Raw genomic sequence first — 23,180 nt, forward strand, 5'->3', positions numbered from 1 at the left:
ATGTGCAAAGGAAGTTCGAACAATTTAATTTGAGGTCACTCCAAAATGGGTCAGTGATTTTTCGGTTGGGCGAAAAGTACACTTAATTGAATTAATTTCGGACTGAACGACTAGGATAGAGATAATAAATTGAATATAAAAGGTCCTGACAAAGGCTGGCATTTATGAAGAATTTATTGTTTTGCCACTTGAGCGCCGAAAAAGATGACAAGGCAAACATCAGTGAACTTGACCACAGGCATGCCCCTAATTGCCACCCACTTGCACCCCGGTTTAATTATCATTTGGTGATTCCTGGGGGGTTGTGGGGCTACTCCAGCCGGACAAGTTCTTCGGTTCGGAACAGTGCATCGATCAACACTTGGCTGCAGTCTGTTATTACATAATTGCGCCTAATGACATGCAACGAAATTACCTAAAATTCAATTTCCGCACTGCTAACTCTGGCCACAAGACACACACACTCCACACACACATCGCACACAAAGGCCAAATCGGGATAATTACGACCCTGACAGTCCGACTGTCAGTCAGTCAGTCAGTCAGTTGTTCAGTTTGCAGGTCCCCTGGTCACCTAATGGATATTTAATACTGAACACACAGGCCTGTGCTCGTGTGCTCGGGCTAAATGAGAATTATGATATTTAAATGAAATGATTAACCCGGCAAATGCACCCTGCGTTGCACCTGCTTTGCGCCCTAATTAATCACCTGGCTTGCAGCCGTAATTAGAGCCACTTTTGATTTATGCTATTTTGGGGCAATTATTCAGAGCGGTGCTGGGTGCCAAAAAAAAAAAAAAAAACGAAGCCACAAATTGAAAACTGTGTCAGAAGAACACGAGAGCGAATGAAGGAGCGCGCCAGCAGATCCTTGGACATTCGAAGAAAAACAGAACTTTTCCGGCGCCAGGCATTCAACCACTTTTCCGACTGCTTCTCTGCTATGTGCTCATGATTTATTATTTTACAGAATGGAAAAAAAGCGACACCATCGCCACCATCACCCACCAGCTACCCAACTCGCTTTTTTCCATTTGCCAGTTCATTTCTAATGTGCAAAATGACCCAGTGACAAATTGTGGAGCCAAGTTTGGGCGCTTTCAAATGTGTGTCATTTGCTTGGCGCTACACTGAGAAATATGTATTAAAACTATCGAATATTTAGAAAATACAATATTACAAAAAGTTTCCAAAAGTATACTTCAAAAGCAGACATGCGAACAACTTGTATATGAATCTAATGAATAAGTTTAGAAGCAATAGATAGATTTTTATCGTGTAGCTACTAGCTATTTTGTATTATATTTGGTGTGAATTTCGCTAAGTGTAGGTGTCAGATTGCGTTGGCTAACCGGGAAACACCCACTCGCGGTTTTCCTTGTGGCCTGCTTAACTGGACACTTGTCGACCGGAATTTATGTGGAGCTCCTCCAAGATTTATGTTGGCAAGCGGTTGGGGCGTGGCTCTGCCAAATATCGATAAATTATTGGCACAATTCGCTGTAGTCGCTGTCTTTGCGAATAAATTAAATTATTGTTGAAGCCTAATGAACTTCAAAGTCTCGATTGTCTGGCCGCATTTATAATAAACGTATCGCTTTTTTTCGGCCTGTTCATAAATCATTTAAACATGCCTCGTTAAAAATCAATTTCGCCGGCCAAAATCAGAAATTCATCAGTACATTTCCGAATTTTTTGCCACGAACTTTTCATCGCAATTCGAATGCAAATACTTTTGACGTCATTATTGAGAGCGTTGGCGGCCATTTAATCATGCTTCGCGCAGCTCAGCACAAAAATATGCAGATGGATCCCTCCCCCTGAATTTTCCATTTCCCCCCGTCGATTCCACCCCAGGTTTTCCTTCCGTTTGGGCTTTGCCGCAGTAATTTCTTTTGGCTTTTGAGCATGGAATGCAAATGCCAAACGAAAGTAGTTTAGAATTTTGCGGCTCGTTCGGGGGATGTTTTCTGTGGTTTCTGAGGCTTCAGGTTCCAGGATGCAGGACTCGACCGACATGATATTAAAATTCAATATGTTAATGAGGATGGTCGCCAGGTGCTGGGCGGTTCCCCTTCCCGAAGGTCAGACAGCAGAAGTTTGTTAAGCTGCCCGGGGATATTTAAATTTGTTTCTGGCATTCGATTGCTGGAATAATAAGTGAACGATTCTGAGGATTGTGACTGGCGAGTTTATAAGTCCATTTCTCCTGCCTGTGTGGGAATTCTTTCGTTGCAAACGGTGAAACTGAATTTATACATAATTTGTGGTAATCGAATTTATTTCATATTCCATTGTTTGACATTTTATTCTACCTCAATTTGGTTTACTTTTTTCGCTGACACATCTGCAAATCAAATCCTGACAGCTAATTGCCATTTCCAGTTCATTTGCGTCTAATGTGCTTAATTAACAAGCAACACAAATTAAAACGTGACCAGCCAGTGTCAAATCAGAACAATAATCACATTCAAGTCGTGTAATCGAGTTATGAATAAGTTCGTAGTGCTGAATTGCAAAAAGTTTATGTTTAAATAAAAGAGCATTCGACAGAAAAAAAAAGGGTACAATAGGAACTAAAACAATAGTACAGCTTCGGACATCTTGAACAGAGAGAAAAAATGCCGTGCACTTCCCATTTATTTATTGTCTGCCTTTATTAACATAAAACAAATAGCACAGCGATGGGGCAAAAACGAAGTAAACCATTTGTCAGAGCACTAAAAAACGGATACTAAACAAAAAACAAAAAAAAAAAGGCAGACAACAAAATCGACAATGGGAATCGAACAAAATCGAACGAAATCGAACGAATCGAGGCGGCGGTAAAAAGTGCAATCGCTTTGAAATGCCTTTTTCCAGGGTCGGGCGGAAATGGCCTTTGGCGGAAATCCGTTTAATTTGCAAAATGCCAACAATGCCAGCGCAATAAATGTGACAAAAGCAGACTCAAAGCTGCCGAGAACCACAAAAAGTTGTGAAATCAGCAGAGTCTGCAAACACCAGTGGCATGCCCCAACCCATTAAAGCGTTCCACGGAATTTAGAAAGCATGTATAAATCATCAAATTGCCATTTTTTAGCTGTTTGCCATGTCAACAGGCAGTGGGCAATAAAATATTATTACCGCGGAAGCGGATGGAATTTTCTATTCTTTGTGCTGTTTGGTTTTTCCAGCAAACAGCCTTGTTAGATTGCCATTCAATCGGAATATAACTTAATCATCTTTCGATTTCCAAATGGAAATCAATCGATTTTAGTCGAGCAGTGTGTAAAAACGCTGAATGATTATTACAAATACCAATCCAAACTATTTTAATTCTGTATAGTATATTTTAACTGCATTCTTGAAGATATTAAACTCAACAATTTACCTTACTTGCTAGAACTTACTGAATTTTCGCCTCTTGGGAATCGATGTGGAAGTCAACGAACTATTTTCCAGCCATAAATAAAAAATCAATGCATTGGTCTACCCATTGCCTTTGGTTTTTGCAAGCTGACGGCCTGTTTTTTAATGCTGGACACCACAACAGCAGGTGTAGGCGGCGCCAGCCACGCCCCCACACTGAGAGAAACTGCGAGTGGGTCTGGGTTGAATGTTGCCAGACAAAGACTGTGTTGTGCACCGCGTCTTGTTTAATTTGTGGACTCACACCGAAAGGGAATGCATATGCATATGCATATGCATAATATTTTATACGAGTTTTCCCGATTTATGCAGCATTTTCCATGCTTTTTTTTTTTCTTTTTGCCGGGTGCCACAGTCGTCGTGTGGCGACATTTTCATGTTGTGTCTGCCGTGTTGTTATGCCAGTGATTGCTCGCTGCTTTTATTGTTATATAAATAAGCTATAAATTTCGCTGGCCAGGCAATGCACACAGTGCGCCCCAGACAGAGATATTTATAGAGAATTTTAATATTTTTTAAGGCTGCATTGCAGCGCACTGACAACATGTATATTTGCATTGGCAAATTGAAGCCGTTTGAGAAGCAGTTTTAAACATTCGCTTATTTAACCAGACACTTGCATTTTCGCCCTGAAGCATTCCTAATTCGATTATTACGGCCACTGCAGTTAGCAATGAGTTACATTTGGACCAAAGTGACATCCCTGCAGCGCTGAGTTTGGAAAACAATCCAAAACGTTTGAAATCTGCGCTCTAAGCCCGGAAAAGCCCTCACATTAAATGTTTCACTGTGGCATGTGCAACTCAATTTAATGCTTAATGCCCAAGGACCTTGCCCCTTTCGCCTTTTACCTAGCCCTAATCCCGGGTGCACAGTGCGTTGTTGTATCTCTTTGTGGCGCCGGCAAAGGACACCCTCATCCGAGCATCCCCTGTGCATTGCGTAAGCAACACGTGGCACATCCAACTCATCCTTTCTGCCACCGAGCACTGCTGCGCTAATAAAGGTAATTCCACCCGCCTTCCCAGCAACTTTTCAATGTCAACGGGCTGACAAGTTGGGCGGCTGTGATTTGCATGACAAGGCGATGTGGTTGGGGTTTGGGTTTGGGCCAGGATGCCTCCATTTGTTGGCTTTGACAGCTTTCTAATTGCATGTGTGCACTCATCGAATGCTGCCGAAAGAAATTAAAGTGGCAGAACACGTGTCTCGCTGCCTGGTTTTTACATGTGTCCTGCGATTAATAAATCTGCACTCATAAATGCCAGAGTATATGTACAAACAGAGTATAAATCCTCATTATGCCCTGTGCAAACTAATTAAATTCCATTTCTGGTTTTTAATTTAATTCTTACTGTTTCATTTGCTCGCCAGCTTTCCTTTTATTTAATTGTGGTCAGGTGTTTTTTAATAGGCCAGTAATTTTTGGCGCATTACTTAATGTAAATCAACGCAGTGGTATTAACAATAACCCCGGCATCAAAAGTAAAATCCCATTATGAAAATCCTTTTTAGGCGATGAGGGCTAATGATAGATATTTAAATACAGCAAATGAGTTACAGGAAATGGCAGTTAGAAACTCAATCAAACGATGTGTATCAAATACAGATTTGACAAATCAGCTGAAAATTAGGTATATTATAGTCGACACTTCCCATTTATAGTTACTATAGTTGCTTTATGGTTTTGCAATATGCAAATAATAAATTTGTTCAACCTTTTTTTCAGACCAGCTTTGTTGTTCCATGTTAATTTGCTGCCGTTGTGTGTGTGTGTGTGTGCACAATTTTTTCCGGCGAATTGAAATATATGACAACCTCTTTTTTGCACATTTATCCCTTTTTTCAGTTTCCGACCTCCTCGCTCCACTGGCGAATAACCGCAGCTTTATTGCATAAATGTGGCAATTTAATTAATATGCTTAATGAGTTGCAATTAAACACACAGCGCAGAAGAAAACATTGGCATTTAAAATGAGGCTGAGCTGGCCAAAGCAAACAAAGAAAATTAGCAAAAATGTGTAGCAAATTAAGAGTGTAAACAAATAAAGTGGAATAACGTGAATTAAATCAGATCGAAGGGGGGCAAACATGGATGTTAATTAAATCAAAGTGCGCTTAAATAGCCCCGAGCCGGTTAAATATATATTTAATCCGCCATTCTTCGTCGTGGGCGAGTCCATAGAAAGGTGCACATCATCCGACCGAATTCATCTTTCCGATTCAATTCCATTTCCATGCCACACCAATCCTATCTTCCTGTTGTGGCAGCCTTGTTTTCCACCATTTTTTACCCGGATTTTCGGGTGCGGGTAGCCAGCCAAGTTGCGTAAGTCTCCCACCGGCCAACTTTGCATTTGGCAATCAAAAAAATTGATTAGAACCGAAATGGCAATCGCTGGCGGCTCAGTGCGAGGCTCGCCAGGATTTCCTCTCACCCACACAAACACACTGACCACTGGACACTGGAGATGGGTGCAGTCAATTGGCAAAATGGTAGCCTGGCTGGCAAGAAAAAATCTGACTGGGAAAACAAACTCGGAGTCGAACCGAAAAATCTGAACCCGCTTCGGTTGCGAAGCAAAGGCAAAACTATGCAACTGAGTTGTCCTGCCGGACCGAAAACTATTTTTTGGGGATTTATTTTGAGGGCCGTGCTGGGATGTTCTGGGCTCTGCTGGGCACATCATCAATATGAAAAGGGGGGACATGCATAATCGGGCGGATGGCCGCCAGTGGGATGCATTTATGCGCCACGCGGCACGGCTAGGAAATCCCGTCCAGACAGGAATTTCCAAATTCCATAGAGGGATTTGGGGCAATGCGAGGGGTTGTGGGAATGGAATAGGATGCACCATGCACCAGTCACGTTGTTTTGGTGTTTTCGGTTCGTTGGCGGCCGGGCAAAGATAATAGAGCACGGCGAAAAGTGTTCGGTCAGTGCGACAAAGCCATCCAGGAAAGATAATAAAGTCCGTGTTTTGGTCATGGCCAATGGCCAAGTCGCCATAGCCATTGCCATATAGCCGCAAATCAAATGAAATCAAAGCTTAATCCTTGAGCTGACCAGCCACTTCAAGTGGCAAACGACCAACATTTGTCCTCATAAAGCCCCGTTCCTTGAGCTCATTAAATCCGGCGGCAATCCCGCCGAACGCAAACCCAACTGGATCTCCAACTCCGGCGGTGTACGTGACTATTAATTAGAGCAGTAAATATTATGTCTGTTCATGTGCGATTACATGTAGATGAGGATGAGGTCCTCGTATCCTGGCCCAGAAGTGGGTGTACGCCCTTTTCCGAGTGGGCGGTTATACTCCGCTGTCGCTGAAGCCAGTATTATGATAATTCGTTGTGGGCAGGCGATGTTGAAATGGTATTTATTCCGAGTCAAGACAAACATTACGTACTTAGTTATATATGGGTATATGTATGTATTATATATGGGTATGTGTGCAACTTCAATTTTGAGCTGTGGTGACCTTAAAGACTTTGTACACATTTGCTTTGTTTTCGAGAGAAATCAACTTGTTCTTTGATTGAAAACATTGAAGAAATATTTACAAGGATAACAATAGGTTAGAGCAGTGCTGCCATTCATATGGATCCTACGATACGCCTTCTTATTTACTTATCAGTATTTATTTATTTTTTAGGAAGTGCCTTTGCCATTTTTAAGAGCCCACAACATATATTTAAGTGGCAAGTTCCTAAAAGTGAACCAATATCTTAACCAATTAAACCAATCCTCGCAGTTTGCCAAGTGGAATTTCCATCTTATTTCTTATGTCTGCATTTTGGGTCTGATTGCATTAATTAAATGCAATACACACAGTTGCAAAGAATTGTGCAAACACACAATCGCCGAGTGATGCAGGGGGGAATCCTTTGCGTCCTTTGCGTCAAAGATTTCTTAGAGTTTACGAAAAGTTAGCTACAACTTAACATGCCAAGATTTGACTACCAGAAACTTTTGTCATACCACACACACACACATGGCAGAAAGCAGAGCAGTGGGGAAAGTTGTAATCTGGCAACTTTTGGTTGTTACCCGCCCTGCCAAAAGCCATCCCATTTTAACTTCTTCAATGGGCACTGAGTAGGCGGAATTCGGTTAATTATAAATACATTTATGTCGCCTTGGGGCCACACAAAAGCATGGGTATCCAATATCGATCAGGGAAATTCCCTGGCAGTGGGAGTGGGAGCTTCGGGCCAGCTAATGCTGACAAACTGCAGCTTTGGCACGAAATTGTTGCAGAAATTTATTATTGGCTTAACCAGGAGTTGGGGAGCAAAGCAGCAAAGACGGTGGGGTTGGGAAAAGCTGAGTGCACTCTGGCGCTGAAAAGCGTGAGTTATGCGCCCACTTCAGCCCACTCACCCCACCCACTTCTCTCTCTATTGACCTGGCCAAGAGCTGCTGCTGTGGGCAGGTGGGTTGCATCATCTCCATCTACGTGACTGGGAAATTTCTATGGCGAGTCTGCTCCCATTACGCCAAGCGAAAAAAAGGATAAGGTTATCCCAGCGGGAGCTGCGACTAGATACCCCGAAAAGATACTTTACGACATAAAGCCGAGGAATTATCGTGCTGCCAGCACAAATGCCAACTGATGGAGCTGGACTGCTAGAAAAATTGCGAGCTGTCGAAATTATAACTTGGAGCTTACAGCTGCAGGTAGAAAGTCATAAATTGACCCTTGAGTTGCAAGGAAGTATAAAGTAAGCTACATCCCTAGCCAGTAAGCTACGTAAAAGTATCTTTATGCTGCTTATTACAGAACTATTTATCCAATATTCTTGAGATGTTAATGTTTACAAAACCACGTTGCTTTAGCTTAATAATACTTAATTTTGATGCCAGCATTCCAGCATACATGTGTGGTCTCTTCCCTCTAATTGTTAATTTCCTTCTGACCATTTTACGCTATGCTTTATCTCTGCGTACCTCGCAGTAACTGTAATTTCGGACAACAACATTTTTTAATTAAAAAAACAATTAATAACCGGCGAATGCGGCAAATGCGAGAAGGCAACAGTGGCAATTAGCAAATTTCAGCAGGGCACACACGCTGGCATTTGTTAATAAAAGTGGTGTCGTCCTGACTGCAAAAATTGTTGGTGGCAAGTTGGCTGCCGACGCCACTTTAGCCACTGACTTGTCCAATTACTATAACAACAGCGGGGTGAAATGAGGGAAATGGGCAATGGGCAATGGACGACGGGCGGCATGGGACGAAGTGTGGCATTCAAATGGCATGCCGCAGGACACTCGCACTCACACACGCACACACACTCACACATGCAGGTTGTGGAGCGAACGGAAGAGCCAACTCAAAGTTTTTTCATATCCTGTGAAAATTATTATGCGCTTTTGTGAAATAGTCGAAGCTGGCGGCCAAAAGCAAATGTTTGTACTGCTGCTGCAGTTTTCGACCAGGAGACAGGACACACACACACACACACATGGATGCGAACACACACACACACACACATGCACGGGATTCGACAGTTGGCATCCTTGACTCCGATGGTCGAAAACTTTTGTCAAATTAGTTTTTTCCTTTCTCTCAGCGCTTTTGTGTGGCTACAACAGCTTGTGGACAACGATGTCAACGTTGGTTTTAATCATTATCTGTCTCTGGGCCGAGGTTTTAATGTTCGTTTTGGCCAAAGAAATGCGACGAACATTAAAAAAATATATATATGCATAATCGTTTGCTATTTGGTGAATTAATTTTGTTGCGCTTAACTTAATTGCGGTTTAAATAGCCTGCATTAGATGGGTTATTGCTGCACCGAATTGTCAACAAATTATCTTTGAAATCGGATAAAAGGCTAATTCAAATGTTAATTCCATTTGTTTATAGATTATTTGTCAGCATTAAATTTAAGGTTAACTTTAGAGTGACATTTTTTTTAAATAATCCAATTCTTTCCATTACTTTTTTCACATTTCTAATTGTTTCTCCCATTTCCTTTTTTGCAGGTAAGTTCAACCCTCTTTCGAATGTGAATGGATACTGTGAGTAAATTGAATGGCTCTGTTTCCACTGATTTGTGGGACCTAGCTTAAAGTTGTAGGAAGGACCAAAGGAAAACCCGTTTCCTTGCCGGGCAGAACTTTATCATTTTTCAAAATGCATTTAATTTCATTCCATTTTGTCGCATTTCACTTTTGGGCGCCGTGTCTCTTTCGCTCTTTGACAAATCAGACGGAGGCAAAGTTATAAAACTTCATTTGTAAAAGTGCTACGTCATGCCGGGGGACTGTCTGGCGGGGGGCGGAGTGGGGTGGAGTGGGCGTGGCCTGGTCCGGGTTCGTGTGAAGAGTGAAGGGCACGAGTTAGACAAGTCATCAAATAAATCCCTTTTAGGTATAAAGTTCTTTGCTTTACTTTACTTTTGCCAGCCACCCGTTCGCCTGCCTTGCCACCCACCGAGCACTAACCACCCCACCACCCACTGGCTTTTCCTTCTCGTGTCTCTGTGGAAAATTTTTTCATGCTTGAACTGTTTGAGCGCAGAATTTAGCAAGTTTTTGCTTTGTTTGACAAACGCCAAGGACAATGACAGCCGATTGAGTCCGAGGAAAAGAAGTGCGGCAGGAAATGGAAGTTGCATCGCCGCGCTTTTCCGACTCTCCATTGATTAGTTGGCAAACAGTGCAATGGAAATTGTTGGATAATCATATCATGTCCGCCCTCTTTGCCTATTTGAGCTTGTCATCAATCAGGGCATTATGGCCAATTGAGCAAACATTGTGAATTTGTCATGGTTAAAGATCGTTTAACTGCGATGACATCTAATTGCCATTCACTTTCTCGACCATTCAGGCATATCCTTCTTTCGGTGGCTTTCCTGTCAATTTCCATTTGAGCGGATATTTGTCGAACAAACTCGATTGATTTTCCAAGCGCTTCGCCTTCTTTTCCCTTTCCTTCCCATTCCAACCCTGGAATCCCTTGAATCCCCTTCACGGCTCATAAGCCACAAAATGCATTTCTAGCAATTTCCTTGTTTGGCCCATTTTTATGGCGCATGTTGCATGCTTTACGGCGCCACTGTATGTGCCCCACTCCGCCCACCTCATCTGCTTAGTTTTTCATCCAGACTCAGCCTTGACTCAAGTTTTTCAGGAAATCATTGCACCCAAAGGCGGATATATCCCTGCCCGGCCCCATGCCCTCTTTTCCCCTGAAATGCATATATATAGTGTGTATATATATATATATATATGTTTGGACTATATCCCCTGTCCGCACTCTCTTCGCCAGCTGTCTTCGGCACTTCAGCCGACGCTTAAGTTGCACAAAATGTAATACATTTGATTGCACTCATGTTCAAGTTCTGTGGCCAAAGTGGCTGCCGGAGCTGGAGCTAGAGTCTCAAAGGAGGAGGAGCAAAAAAAAAGTGCAGGGATCCATGGCGATGTGCTCCACTTTTCACCCATTTCCTCGGCACGATTCCTTCCATCAGGTTGCCGGATTCACGGTCTCTACCCCAGCCTTTCCCATCCCCGCACTCGTAAGTGAATACGGATGGCGTTCGTGGGTGTGGGAGCCTGAAAATGCTACAAATTGATAGATCCGCTGGCACATTGGCAACAACAGCCAGTAGCAGCCAATTGCCAACTATCTGTTTATTAGACCAAACATGGGCAAAGGCCTGGGTAAGTGCATTATGTGAAGACGAGATGGATGAGCTCTGCGGATGATTCATACTCTAAGCTTTAAGTACTCACTATCCACGATGGGTATATCTTGCGTAGGGATTTGCTCTAGTCGGGTAAGAAAAAGGATTATTTGATCATATGAAATAATATTCCATAAGAGCGTGTTAAAGTAAGCCCGAAATCTTTGGGGATAATCTCTTTAAGTACCAGTAGATGTAATAGGCCTTTGCGGCTCTTTTGACCAAACTTCCACCACCACTCTCCCCTTTCATTAATACCCATTTGCTGTGAGTGGCCCTATGCATCGTTCACAATTAAATCTGATTAGAGAGTTAGCGGGTCCATCAGGTTCAATCAAAACTGGCATGCCTGGTGGACCATTTACAGTGGGACAATGCCGGCGTGCTGGGCTAAATGGCAAAACTGACTGCCTGTCGCCGTTTTCCGCCCCACAACAGCCGGGCTTTCCCATTCCAGTACCATGGCTAATAGCCTTCAACTGATGGCGGGCAGTTCCACCATTAGGCCGGGAAAAGTGGAAAGGGGGATGGAGATGGGGAAAACTTCTGTCGCTGGAAAACGGCAGTCGGTGGAGAGGACATGGACATCCGCTCAGGTTGAGGCATCGACATGCTAATAGCTTTGAACTTTTCGCAAATTGCAGGCAGTGCACCCGCCCATCGCCTTTTTCCCACTGGTATTGCAGTAGCAAGTGCAACTGCATTTGCGTTGGACTGTTAATTACCGTTATTGAACTTGTTTGATTGGCACAAGTTGGAAAGTTGGGCGCACCAAGGCAAACGCTGACCGCCGTTGAGCAGCCACGTTTACCCATGGAAATCGGATTTCCCGGCCGGATGTATGTTTGCATGGGTGTGTTGGTGGTGCCACTGCCACTAGGAAACTGCCCCACCTGCCACATGCAATGCAAATAAAGGCAACGTGCCAGCCAGCCACTTGGATAATATTTCCTGCAATTAACAAGCTTTTACCTTTTTCCTTTGCCAATAATATGATACTCCTTCCTTTTATCCACCTGCAGTAGTATCTCATTTCATTAAGCGATAAATATATTTATTTGCATTCGCACAACATATCCAGGATATATGTACGCCCAACAAGTCAACCATGCGAGGAGGTTAAACCTTTGGATTTCCCTATAAGAGAATTCAAGGCTTGAATATTAATTCGAAATTAGATTTACATTTCTCCAACTTGTGAATGTGTAATCCTGTTCGGCTACCAAAAAAGAGAAGCAAAACAAAGTGCAGCGGAACCGGAAATGCATTCAACGCCGCCTGGTCAATTGACATGCAGTGGCCAGGACAAAGGCAGATCTGGGCAAAACAAGATGGCGGACCTCGTCCTTGTTGTCCTTGTCATCGCTGCGCTTTTCCCACTGTCATCGCCATGCGGACATGTGTGATTGTGTGCCAGTGGCAGTGCGATTGCCTCGTTGTTTTCGTTGATTTTCCCACTTGGCTTCGCCTGCCATATGGCTAACGCGTTTGGGGCAGGGCTCCCTGGCATCCTGCTCCTTCTTCGGCTTCTTCGGATGCTAAAGTTGACTTTTTACTGATTTGAACTGCAAACTTTCGCCATAGTTTAGTAGTGGTGGTTGTTGTTCTTTTTCACAGCCACCGAGGGATTTATGGGCGCTCAAAGTGCTTCTCGGTTCTCAGCTACCAACTCTCGAATCTCGCTTGGGTGTGAAGTAAAAACTTTGTCCTTCCCTAAGTAGGAGAATTTATATATGAATAAAGGTGCACATATACACGTATATATATATGTGTATGTATAGATACGTGGCACATGAGTGGGTGAACGGACACTTGAACATAAACTTGCACGAGTCAGTGTGTAATCAGTTGTAAGCCAACTGTAATGCCAGCAGATGATATCGATTCAATTTTCAGTTCTTTCGTGGATCTTGTTAAGTGGTCAATTCATTAATATTGGCTTCAGCTTGTTGACTACGAACTGCAAAAAATGTGTGCTTAATCCCGAAAAATAGCGCTGCCAGAGGATTTATATCAGTTGGGGATGCAAAGTAAAGCAACTGTCAACTGAGGCTAAGTTATGTCCAATTCGTTGGAGGGAAATTGAGGAGAAGACTCGGTGGCTTTGTCGATGGCAATTGCAATTGAAATCCGAGCAGCGAAGGGATTTTGTGTGGGTTCTCCGAATGCAAATTTCGACAATTTATTGCCAACCCATTTTGTTAATTTATTGTCCTTGCATTAGTTGTACGCCCACTTTAGCAAACAGATGCGTTTAATATAGGGCAGACTCTATCTTAAGATATCTCCTAAATTGCAAGGCTTCACCATCTCGAGCTCTCGATGATGTAATCCAAAATGTTATCGCTTGAATCAACCCAACGTCAGTCAGGCTCGTGTGGAAAACTCAGCTTAATACATTTTGCCAGCACGAACTCAATTTCTTTTCCACATTGCCTTTTTCGCTTTCACTTTGCTTCAATTTATAAAATTGAATATTGGTGGCGAAACTCGATTTGTCCACACACGACCACGCCCACGGAGGCGGGACGATTGGCATTGGTAAGGACGAAAAGGACCTGCCGCCTTCTTGTATGCGTTGCGTAAGTTGGTAAATAATCTGCAGCTACTTACACGGAAACCTAAAGGCACTGGGATGAAGCAAGCAATTTAAATTGTTTTGAAAGATTAAGGACTTACTAACATTTTTTCCATTTAGAGCGCTGGCAAAGTATTGGATTATTGGATTATTTTGGCACTTAGGTGAATTATCCTTCAGTCTTCTAAATATGTAGCGAATGAGACAGCGCAAGTCCATCGACTTTCGTGAAAATAAATTTATTGTTTAATAAATGTTTTTAGAATCCAAGCTTAGTGCATTTGCCTGCTTCATCTCGAAAAGCCCACCCACATGCAATTGCCTTGGCACTTAGTTCATTTCATTAGACACACACATGTGTGTGCGTATGTGGTGCATAAAAATTGTCATTTTCCCAGCGATTTTTATAGAGCCCCATGCTCTATCGCCACCCCATTTTTCTGTTTTCACCATCACTCACTGAATGCCGTTGACAGCTTTACGTTTTGTGGGACGCACAGTGACTTACATAAGTACAGCGTCACACACGCACACAACTGCTCCTTTGTGTGTCATTTAGCTTTTGTCTCACGCGTGCCAAGTTTCCCCGCCCCCGGCCGCCTCTGCCACCGAATTTTCCCCATTTTCCGACTTGTTTGTGCTCTTAATTTTCTTGCCAAGTTTGCAGTTTTCGCAACGTTTTTATATGATTTTTATACAAACGTGATATATTTCTCTGATGCGCCCGTTCCGCTCCCTTTTTATTAACGCAGCAACGCCCCATGTGTGTGTGTGTGTGTATGCGTGTGTGGTGTGTGTTGTGTGTCTTTGTCCTTCGTCCTTTGTTCTGGCTTATTCAATTTCACTTATTGATTTCCCTGCTTATCTGGCATCTATGTATGTATGTGCGCCAGGGGGAAAGTAAGCACGAGCACCCTACTTCTGCCAGATAAACGCAAACTGACGGGCATGGACGGCCATGTGTTGGTCCACTTTGTTCCAGAACTTCATCAGGATGCCGCTGTCCGAGTGGCGCTCGTTGGGCGAGAGGGCCAGCGATTGCACCTGCATTTTGCGCAGCTGATTGGACATCGGCGTGTTCCTGAAGTGCAGATGGAAGGCGCACACCTTGTGGAAGATGGCGGCGGGGTTAGCGCCCTTCGGCCAGTCCTTGAATTGCCAGCGTGGTCCCAAGGCGAACACGGCGATCACACGATCCCACTCGACGGGGGTCAGGCCCGACACGTTGTCGATGACCCGGTAGCTCACAATCTTGTTCTGAAATTAAACGTAATTAATCCACCGACCAGGCATGCACTTATTAGGAATTCTACCAGGCATAGAAAGCTAGCCGTAACTATTAGCGAAGAACTTAAAATGAAAAATTCCTCATTCTCCACCGCATCAGGGGATTAGGTATGAGTAACTACTACTATGAATTTTTACAAATGTCAAGCTACTATAGTTTAACCCACCTGGAATTTGTGCTCGACTATGACCTCCTTGAGTCCATTTTCACGATTTTTACCAGCCACTGACGTGTAGCGCAAGTCCTGGAGCAGTTTCTTGATATTGTGCAAGTTGACCATGCTGGTCTTTGTAGGTGGTACCACAATGATGGGCATCCGTGAGTAAAGCTTCCAGCGGCGACGACCCTTGCTGTCGTGCTTCGGTCTTTCAATGATTTCCTTACTCACAGATTCGTTCCCCTTGAGCTGCTTGTCTTGTTGACTTTCGAGAAAAGTTGCGGCCTTCTCCAAGTTGCTGCCCTGCGGATTTATGCCGAACTCCTCCTGATCCGTGAGGAATTTCTCCTGGCCATAGCGATTGTACCTGGTCTTCCGCCTAGGCGGCTCTGTCATGATCTCCGGCTGGGGCGGCAATTCCGGCATGTCCATCGTTTCCTCAATGGCCGTCGATGATAACTCCGGCCACGTGTGGTCCAAGCTACGCATCTTGGAATCGTTGAACAATTTGATGTATTTCTGAGCGGTCGTCATCTCCCTTTCGCCCAGCAGCTGTTCCTCGAAAACGCGGCACGGTCGCTCCCGCTCCATGGCCCGCTTGCCCAGTTCCTTCTGCATGTTATCCGACACGCGACGCTTCTCGCGCTCCTGGGCCCTCATCTGCATGTCGTTCATATTGACGCTCTGCTTCATAGCCAAGCGCTTGGCCTTGATGATAGCGATGGCCTCCACGGTCATGGTCTCGGTAAGGGTCTTTAGAATAGGATCCATTTCGGTTGATTTTCACGCTTGATTAGGGCACTCAAATTCTAGCTTGTTAAAATTTATATGCTTTTTTCGATACAAACTTCGATTCTGACAGCAAATGATTTTATGGCTAAGGCTTGATTCGATTAAAAGTTCAGAGCAAGCTATTTTCGATTGACATATACAATTAGTATGACCGTGTAGCTCGATAACTCAAACTGAAGTTTGACAGCACTGAATTCATAGAATTTTCGATTGACATATACAATTAGTATGACCGTGTAGCTCGATAACTCAAACTGAAGTGCTGTCAAACGGTCACACTAATTGTATATGTCAATCGAAAATTCTATGAATTCAAATTGCCAAATTGCTCCGTTGTTATGCGTTTCACTGTAGAACTCTTGGCTCACCTCCTTTGTTGGCACATAAAAAACTCATAAATATTCAAACTTTCTCGCAGCCATCGTTTATTTTTTGTCAAAGCCATTATTTATTTTTATTACATTGCCTTGGTCAGTTGTTCGTCCCGCTCCTCTTCGTTCCGATGATTTTTATTTTTCCGCCCCGAGTTGTTTTTATTTGTAAGCTATTTTTATTTGACAAAGTTTCACCCTCACCCTCGCCTCGACCTGGTAAAAGCATGGCAAAAGGAATTGTCCCGGCTTTATGTTATTGACTTTAATAACATTTTAGCTGCAAGGCATGAAAATATTTTTATAAATTTTGTTTCTGTTTTCCTCCGCTCGGCTGTTTCTTGCATTTTTACCCAGCATCGCTTTGTTTTGCCGCCGAAGCCTGAAATTGATTTCTGCAATAGGTTGGGAGAGGGGAAGGGGGAAGCCACTCGTGTTCCCATCATAATTTATGCATCCATCGAGTCAGCCAGTCTTCCCAGCCAACCAACTAGCCTCAAAAGCTATTAGCTGGCTGGATTCCCCAGTTATCGCAGCTATATATGTACGTGCATATGTATTTATGTATGTGTATATGGCCCGAAGGGGATGCCCGTAATTGCTAAAGCGAAATTTCATTACCAAAAACGAAAACGAGCGGGTGGCATTGTAGACGGGTTTCGTTTCGCGTGTGATAAATACCGTGAAAGGTCGCCGCCATCGCCATTGCCATCGCCATCGCCATCGCAGCTTGGGAAATGAAATTTTCATCCAGACTCTTGTGGCAGCCATTTTGTCGCTGGCGCTGCACTAGAAAATGTCTGAATGGCGGATTGGCGGCTGTGGCAGCGGCATCGTTGTCGCCATTTTTGTTTATGGCCGCATTTGTCACGGCAAATTGTATTGCCAACTGGCGGGGCCTAGCCTTTTCCCGGCATATTTTCCATTTTTCCGGCGCGGCCGCGTTAAGAATGCGGCATAAAAAACGCGATGAACCGAAAGGCTCACCTTACGTCTACGGCCTTTTGGCGTGTTAATTAAACCGACGGGAATGGCCGGGATGATCTGATTGCTCATTCGGCTCAGCACTAATTAAGTTTATGGCATTATGGCGAAAAAAAAAACACGTTATGGTATGGGCGGCATTTGAACGGCAGACACATTTTTCGGATTTATATTTCATGTAGCGAGAGGTAAGCTTTAAAAAAAAAAGGCATATTCAAGGGCCACGTTGACCAGAAAAACCGAAAACAATGCGGGAAATTGAAATTGAAAAGAATGGCTTACTGACATAGATAGGGAATGCCCTTTTTAGAATTTCCATTCACAATTCTTTTTCGCAAAGAGTCAGCGGAGCGAACACGAGATGCGAGTGCATAACTTCAAATTTAATCAGAGAAGAATGCGACCACGCATAGCCATTCTGCCCGCGGGGAAATGAAATCATCGCTGGCCAGCGATTTGCACCCAAGTGCATGGAATCGCATCAAAGCATGGAAAAGCCGGCAGAAGGGAAATGGGAAAAAGTGAGTTTCACCCGCCTTCGGCGATCGCCCCACCCCACCCAGCATCCACAACTGGCAACTAATTTCGCCTCAGTGACAAGACAAGGCCATCAAAAATTCCCCTTCCCGAACGAACCATGGCCAATTATTGTTTGCGGCTCCCTCGTTTTATTACGTAGCCGCAGCGTTGGCCCGTTTACGGCACACGACCCTCGGCGGACGAGCAGGCGGCGAGAGAGGGGAAAAACAATTTTGTCAGCTTATAAACAGTAAAAATAAAATGCCGGACTAAACAAATACGAGGACCAACGGCATAACTATAAAGCGCCATTGAGACACAAACACATGCAAGCGCACACACAAGACAAACAGGTTCACATGCATTTAGTGGGTACACTGAGCAAAAAATACATAATCTATATTTAAAAAAAAAAGCTATCTGCTTACACATTACAATCCCTTATCTTCCACACATAAAGTTAAGTACTTAACCTAATAAGATTGAATATAAATAGTTGATATGGAAGTGCCTCCGTCATTTCTCCCTGTGCACATATGTGTGCTTGGCTCCCTTCCAAGGCTGACACTTTATTACTTTCCTTGGCGAATTATTTCCATTATGTTTTCGCATTCGGAGCAGATTCATGTGCGCAGGCCAGGCCAGGCCAATTTAATGGAAATGAGATTGGCTTCGGCTGAAGGTGCAATGAAGCCGTAGGATGGAGAATGGAACTACGCCTGTTAAGTGGGCAAATAGTGTCGGCACTGCTGATCAATTTCAGTGACCCCCTTTCGTCCTTTGTCAGCACAAGGACCCCGAGTTCCGATCAAGTTGTTTCCCACGGCGAATCTCGACCACGTCGGGAGGACTTCAAATGTGAGTGACAGGCTGCACGGCGTATATGAACTGGAGGTCTGTTTGTGTGCTTGATTGTGCTGGGGTTCACACACATACCTCATATGCCGGAGCACAGAGTCCGCCAACCTTTTCAAAGTTTTTCGAAAAAAGGAGAAAAAAAAACGGAAAAACATCTCGACTAGTGCAGCCGCAGTTGCAATCTGTATCTAGTTTCTAGTATCTTTCCGTTGCCATTGCTGGCGTGTCCACTTGGATGTCTCTCCATCATGTTTGCACATTTTGATGGCTGTTTGATGTGCAACAGTTGCACTTCAAGTGGCCAGTTGCTGCCTGTCATCTCGCTTTGCGAAAGCGAAATATCAAGCATTCGCCATGTGGTCCGACTCTTGGCACTTCCGCCCGCAGGGGCCACTTGGCCAGAGAGAAACTTTTTTATTCAATTTGATTTTCTTCAACTGCAAGCAGCTGTTGCAACTTCCCCACAAAATTGAATCCGAGAACGGATGCCAGCACACGAAATTAAGCGGAAACTCTGAAATTTATTTTACCATGGGTTATGACAGAACATTTATATCGATTTTCTAAAGCGCTGGAATATCACCAGCTTTAATCAGTTGACTTTATAAGTGGGCCACACGTGTAAGCATTCTTCCCAGTGACTTTTCCATTAAGCCAGAGCTGAGTTGAGTCTTTCCTTTCAACAGAACTTGTTCAGGCAATCAACGAGTCAACCTTGACGAGCAGCTGCAACTTCACGCACTCAGAAAAAATGTTCCATTCACTTTTGAAAATAACCAGATACCATCATATGAATGGTTGAGGTTGAGGTAAACTTTAAATGCTATCCCAAAAGTGTATACATTTCCGGCATCTTAAACATAAAATATGCCAATTCAGAATAAGCTACGATAACTTTCTTAGTTATAAGTTGGTTTTTCCTGCGAGTGTGCCTGCGACTCACAGTTTAGCATGACATTTGCAGGCTGACAGGAAGTGCACTTCAAACGGAAATTGCGACACACATATTGCCAGCTTCCTTTGACTCGACTCGTTTCGTTTCGCTCTTTAACAATATGCGCACGTATGCTAATGCCGATGTATCTCTCGCTTCCCCTAAATTACCGTAATTTATTACGGAAAGTGGGCGGTCTTTTTTGCTCTTCAAATGCATTTCAATTGCCAAGTGTGTCAAAAGTTTCAACGCTTTTCGGGCTCTTACCAGCTCACCTGCCACCTGTTCTTCAGCTCAGACTGTCTGTCTGTCTGCGCTTCTGGCCAAAAGCTCATCACATTTGCCACTTAGTCAGCTCGTCAGCTTTTGTTGCAGCTACTACACTGGAAAATAAAGCATAAAGCTGGGACATAACCAAAGGTTTTATAACAGTGATAAAGTAGGGCAATAAGTAGATCTCACTCCATTTTATAGTATATATAAATTCCATGTTTTTTATAGATTTTAAAACATACACTACACACTATTTTGCAGTGCATACTCACGTGCAGTTTGGTGTAAAATATTTTAGAGGGTTATATGGTGTGTGCAGCAACTGTAAACTGCAAAATGCTACTAATTGTTTTGCCGCCAATTACGTGCACAAGTGTGTGTGGCAGCGTGCAGCTGTGTGCGTTTGTCTGTCGTTTGATGTATGCGCTCTGTTTATTAAAATTTATTTTGTCGAGCACCTACTTTTCGGTGCTGCTCGGCTCCAGCACTCACCTTGCCGGTAATTTGTGCATTTTCGCATAACATTTAGCACAATTTTCCGCATTTTGCGGCTTCGAGTGACAGAGTGAGGAATGCTGTGGGATGCTGCAGCTTTTTGCTTTCAAATAGATAGTTTGGAATGAGAGTCAATGCTAGAATGGCAGGCAAATGCTAGAATTTAAAGGGGAAATATCCATCAATAAATTCCTTACATTAAAACAATAACATACAGCGAGATCAAAACGCTGATATTTTATTTATTAAATCGCATAAATGCCTCTTAAACACCTTGAACAATAAACCATTAAGTTTGCCGCTGGTCATATAGGCTGACCTGGTTCCTGGGCCACCGATTCGTACCCTCAATCCCCACAACACAACCAAAAGCCAATGCACTGAGGCGTTAAGCAGGAAGGCGTTTCCACCTCTCATGGCATATCGCGCATACGCACCGTTGTACGGCGTGGGAGGTGTGTGTGCGTAAGTGAAGGCAAACAAACATAAAAGCAAACAATAAATGGAAAAAATAAACCGTACACCGCTTTTTTTGTGAAAATAAATGATTATTTAATATTTATTTTCATGTTGTTGCTTGAGGAAGGCAAAAGGTGGACTGTGGCCATCGGCTGCATCATTTTTCATGCCACTTCAAGTGAGTCTAAGTGCCTCGCCGGGCCAGGCCATTAATGCCAACTGATTGGTCAGCAGAGAACTAACCATTGGAGCCAAGGAAGCGCCAGACAAAATACCCACACACACACACATGTATTTATTATTTTGCCAACGTTCCTGATTATTTACGCCTGATAGGACCCTGTTCTGGAGGGTGTAAAAATGATTGAATGTGCCTGGCAGTGAAATCGGAATTGGATGGGTCTGCATGGGCTTTGTTGTCTGTGCTTAGTTTTAGTTCTGAATGGATGTGTGTTTGGGCTTGGGCTAACGAATTACTGGGAGCTCGAGTGATTTATTGATTTAAATGGGAACTTTAGGGCATGGTCAGAAAATAAGCAACACTAGCTGGCACAATAGAAAGCATTAAGCTCGTGAGGCAATCGTTTCACGGCTCAATAAAAATATTAAATTATTTATCTTTTAATTAAAATCCATTTATTCATTTTTCGAAACTAATAGCTTGAATTTGCTGTCACATTAGTTAAAAAATATTTGCCAAGACTGTATAAAATCCCTATTGTTCTTACCTTGATCCTGTGAACCAAAAATAAATCAGTGAACCGTAGAGACAATCAAAACTCGCACACACACGCACAAAGTGCTCCTCAATCACTCAGGAAAAGCTAAAAAAAAAAACCTTAGCCGTTTTTTCACTTCCACATCGATGCGAAAGTGAAAAGGGCTGACCATTCGAGGGAGGGAAATTTCGGCCGAAAGAAGGATTCAAGTGGTCGGTCGGCTTGACGGCACGTTTAATGAATTGGAAGGTAATAAGCAAAGCATTACGGCTATTTCTTCATCAGGCTAACATTCTCATCCCTCGCCTTTGATTATTGATTTTTATTGAATGCGAATTTTTTCTGCCAGCTGACCCATTCCCCCAGCTGTCTTATTGGATTTGTGTGCAAGTGGAGCAGTGGGCGGGGGCGTCTGCCAAAGTTAATAAGATTTGCCTTTTTGTTTTCTCCAGCTTAGCTCTACTCCTGCTCCCCCTTTCGGGGCCAGCGGTCAGGCGAATTAATTAAAGCACATAAAAAATGGTCGGGTGCTAGGAATGCAATAAAGTCAACCAGGTTTCGGCAGGGGAAATGGGAAAGTGCGGCAACAACTATGGTCGGGCAACTATGCATAGCTATGAAGCACCCGAGCACGCATCAGAGAACTGCAAGGGTGGCATTTTTAGCCACTCGACTCACACCCAACAATTTTGTGTGCGGGTGCTACCCGCCACGCACATCGCGGGTACTTACAAACACACAGTATACATCTGCACATGTAGACAAGACACCCCGTTGTGCCCGCACCCGAATCAATACGGTGACCTGCGTCGCGGGTACCGATCATACTCGGCACCCATAACGGAGGGTAGAGAAGACAAACAGTCAGAAAAAGACAAATGCCTAAAAAGGGATGAGTGACAAAAACACTTGTGGGTTTACCGTTAAACACATGCGTGTTTCCAAAAATACTCGGGTGTTTCTAAAAATATTCGGGTGATAGTCTCTATCAGTCTATCTACTCTTGTAGATAGTCGAGTCACAGACAAGATGCGTAACTCCATACGTTTTACACTCCATACGTTTATACACTATTCTTTCGGTGTGGCTCTAGACTTTGTCGAATACTTTGTAAAATATGCCCTTCATCTTATTATTATATTTTTTTATAATTATATATATTATATTATATTTTATTATATTATATATTATAAATATATATATATATGTAATTTAATTATTATATATATATATATTATATTCTATATTATTATATATTATATATATTATTAACGTTTTTATTATTTAAATGTAAATTATAGTAAAAATAATAGTAATAGTAATAATGCTAATAGCCGAATCTATGTACATAATGTCACAAAATTCATTTCAAAAATGAATTTATGCAAGAATATTTGTCATTAGAGTATTCAGCTAGCGACTTGTGAAAAATTAGTAAGGCAATGATTCGAAACGGGTGGCACCCGACATGAGCACGAAATTTTTCTTGGGTATTCCCTTTTACCCTTCATTTCTTATACCCGTCGCGCTTCCACCCATACAAATTTTAGGCGTACAAAAAATGACCTGCGGCCGATCGTTGACTGTGCGTCCACTCACCCATACGGCTCTTGCGCAGCAGGCCTCGGGTGGTTTTTTTACT

The 23,180-nt window shown here is 43.2% G+C and overlaps 2 protein-coding genes across 2 annotated transcripts in view; one reads left to right on the plus strand and one right to left on the minus strand.

The window, feature by feature from the left end:
* Positions 1-23,180, plus strand: part of LOC6734351 (irregular chiasm C-roughest protein) — a 119,757-nt gene that overhangs the window by 55,308 nt on the left and 41,269 nt on the right. The gene's annotated exons all lie outside the window — the stretch shown is intronic.
* Positions 14,332-16,080, minus strand: LOC6734353 (parafibromin). The gene is made up of 2 exons (XM_002081338.4): positions 15,144-16,080; positions 14,332-14,946 (listed from the first exon to the last, which is right to left on the minus strand). The coding sequence occupies exons 1-2, from the start codon at positions 15,903-15,905 to the stop codon at positions 14,605-14,607; spliced, it is 1,104 nt and encodes a 367-aa protein (XP_002081374.1). The 5' UTR covers positions 15,906-16,080; the 3' UTR covers positions 14,332-14,604.

The sequence above is a fragment of the Drosophila simulans genome, chromosome 2R, assembly GCF_016746395.2.
Source record: "Drosophila simulans strain w501 chromosome 2R, Prin_Dsim_3.1, whole genome shotgun sequence".
Taxonomy (NCBI): Eukaryota; Metazoa; Arthropoda; class Insecta; order Diptera; family Drosophilidae; genus Drosophila; species Drosophila simulans.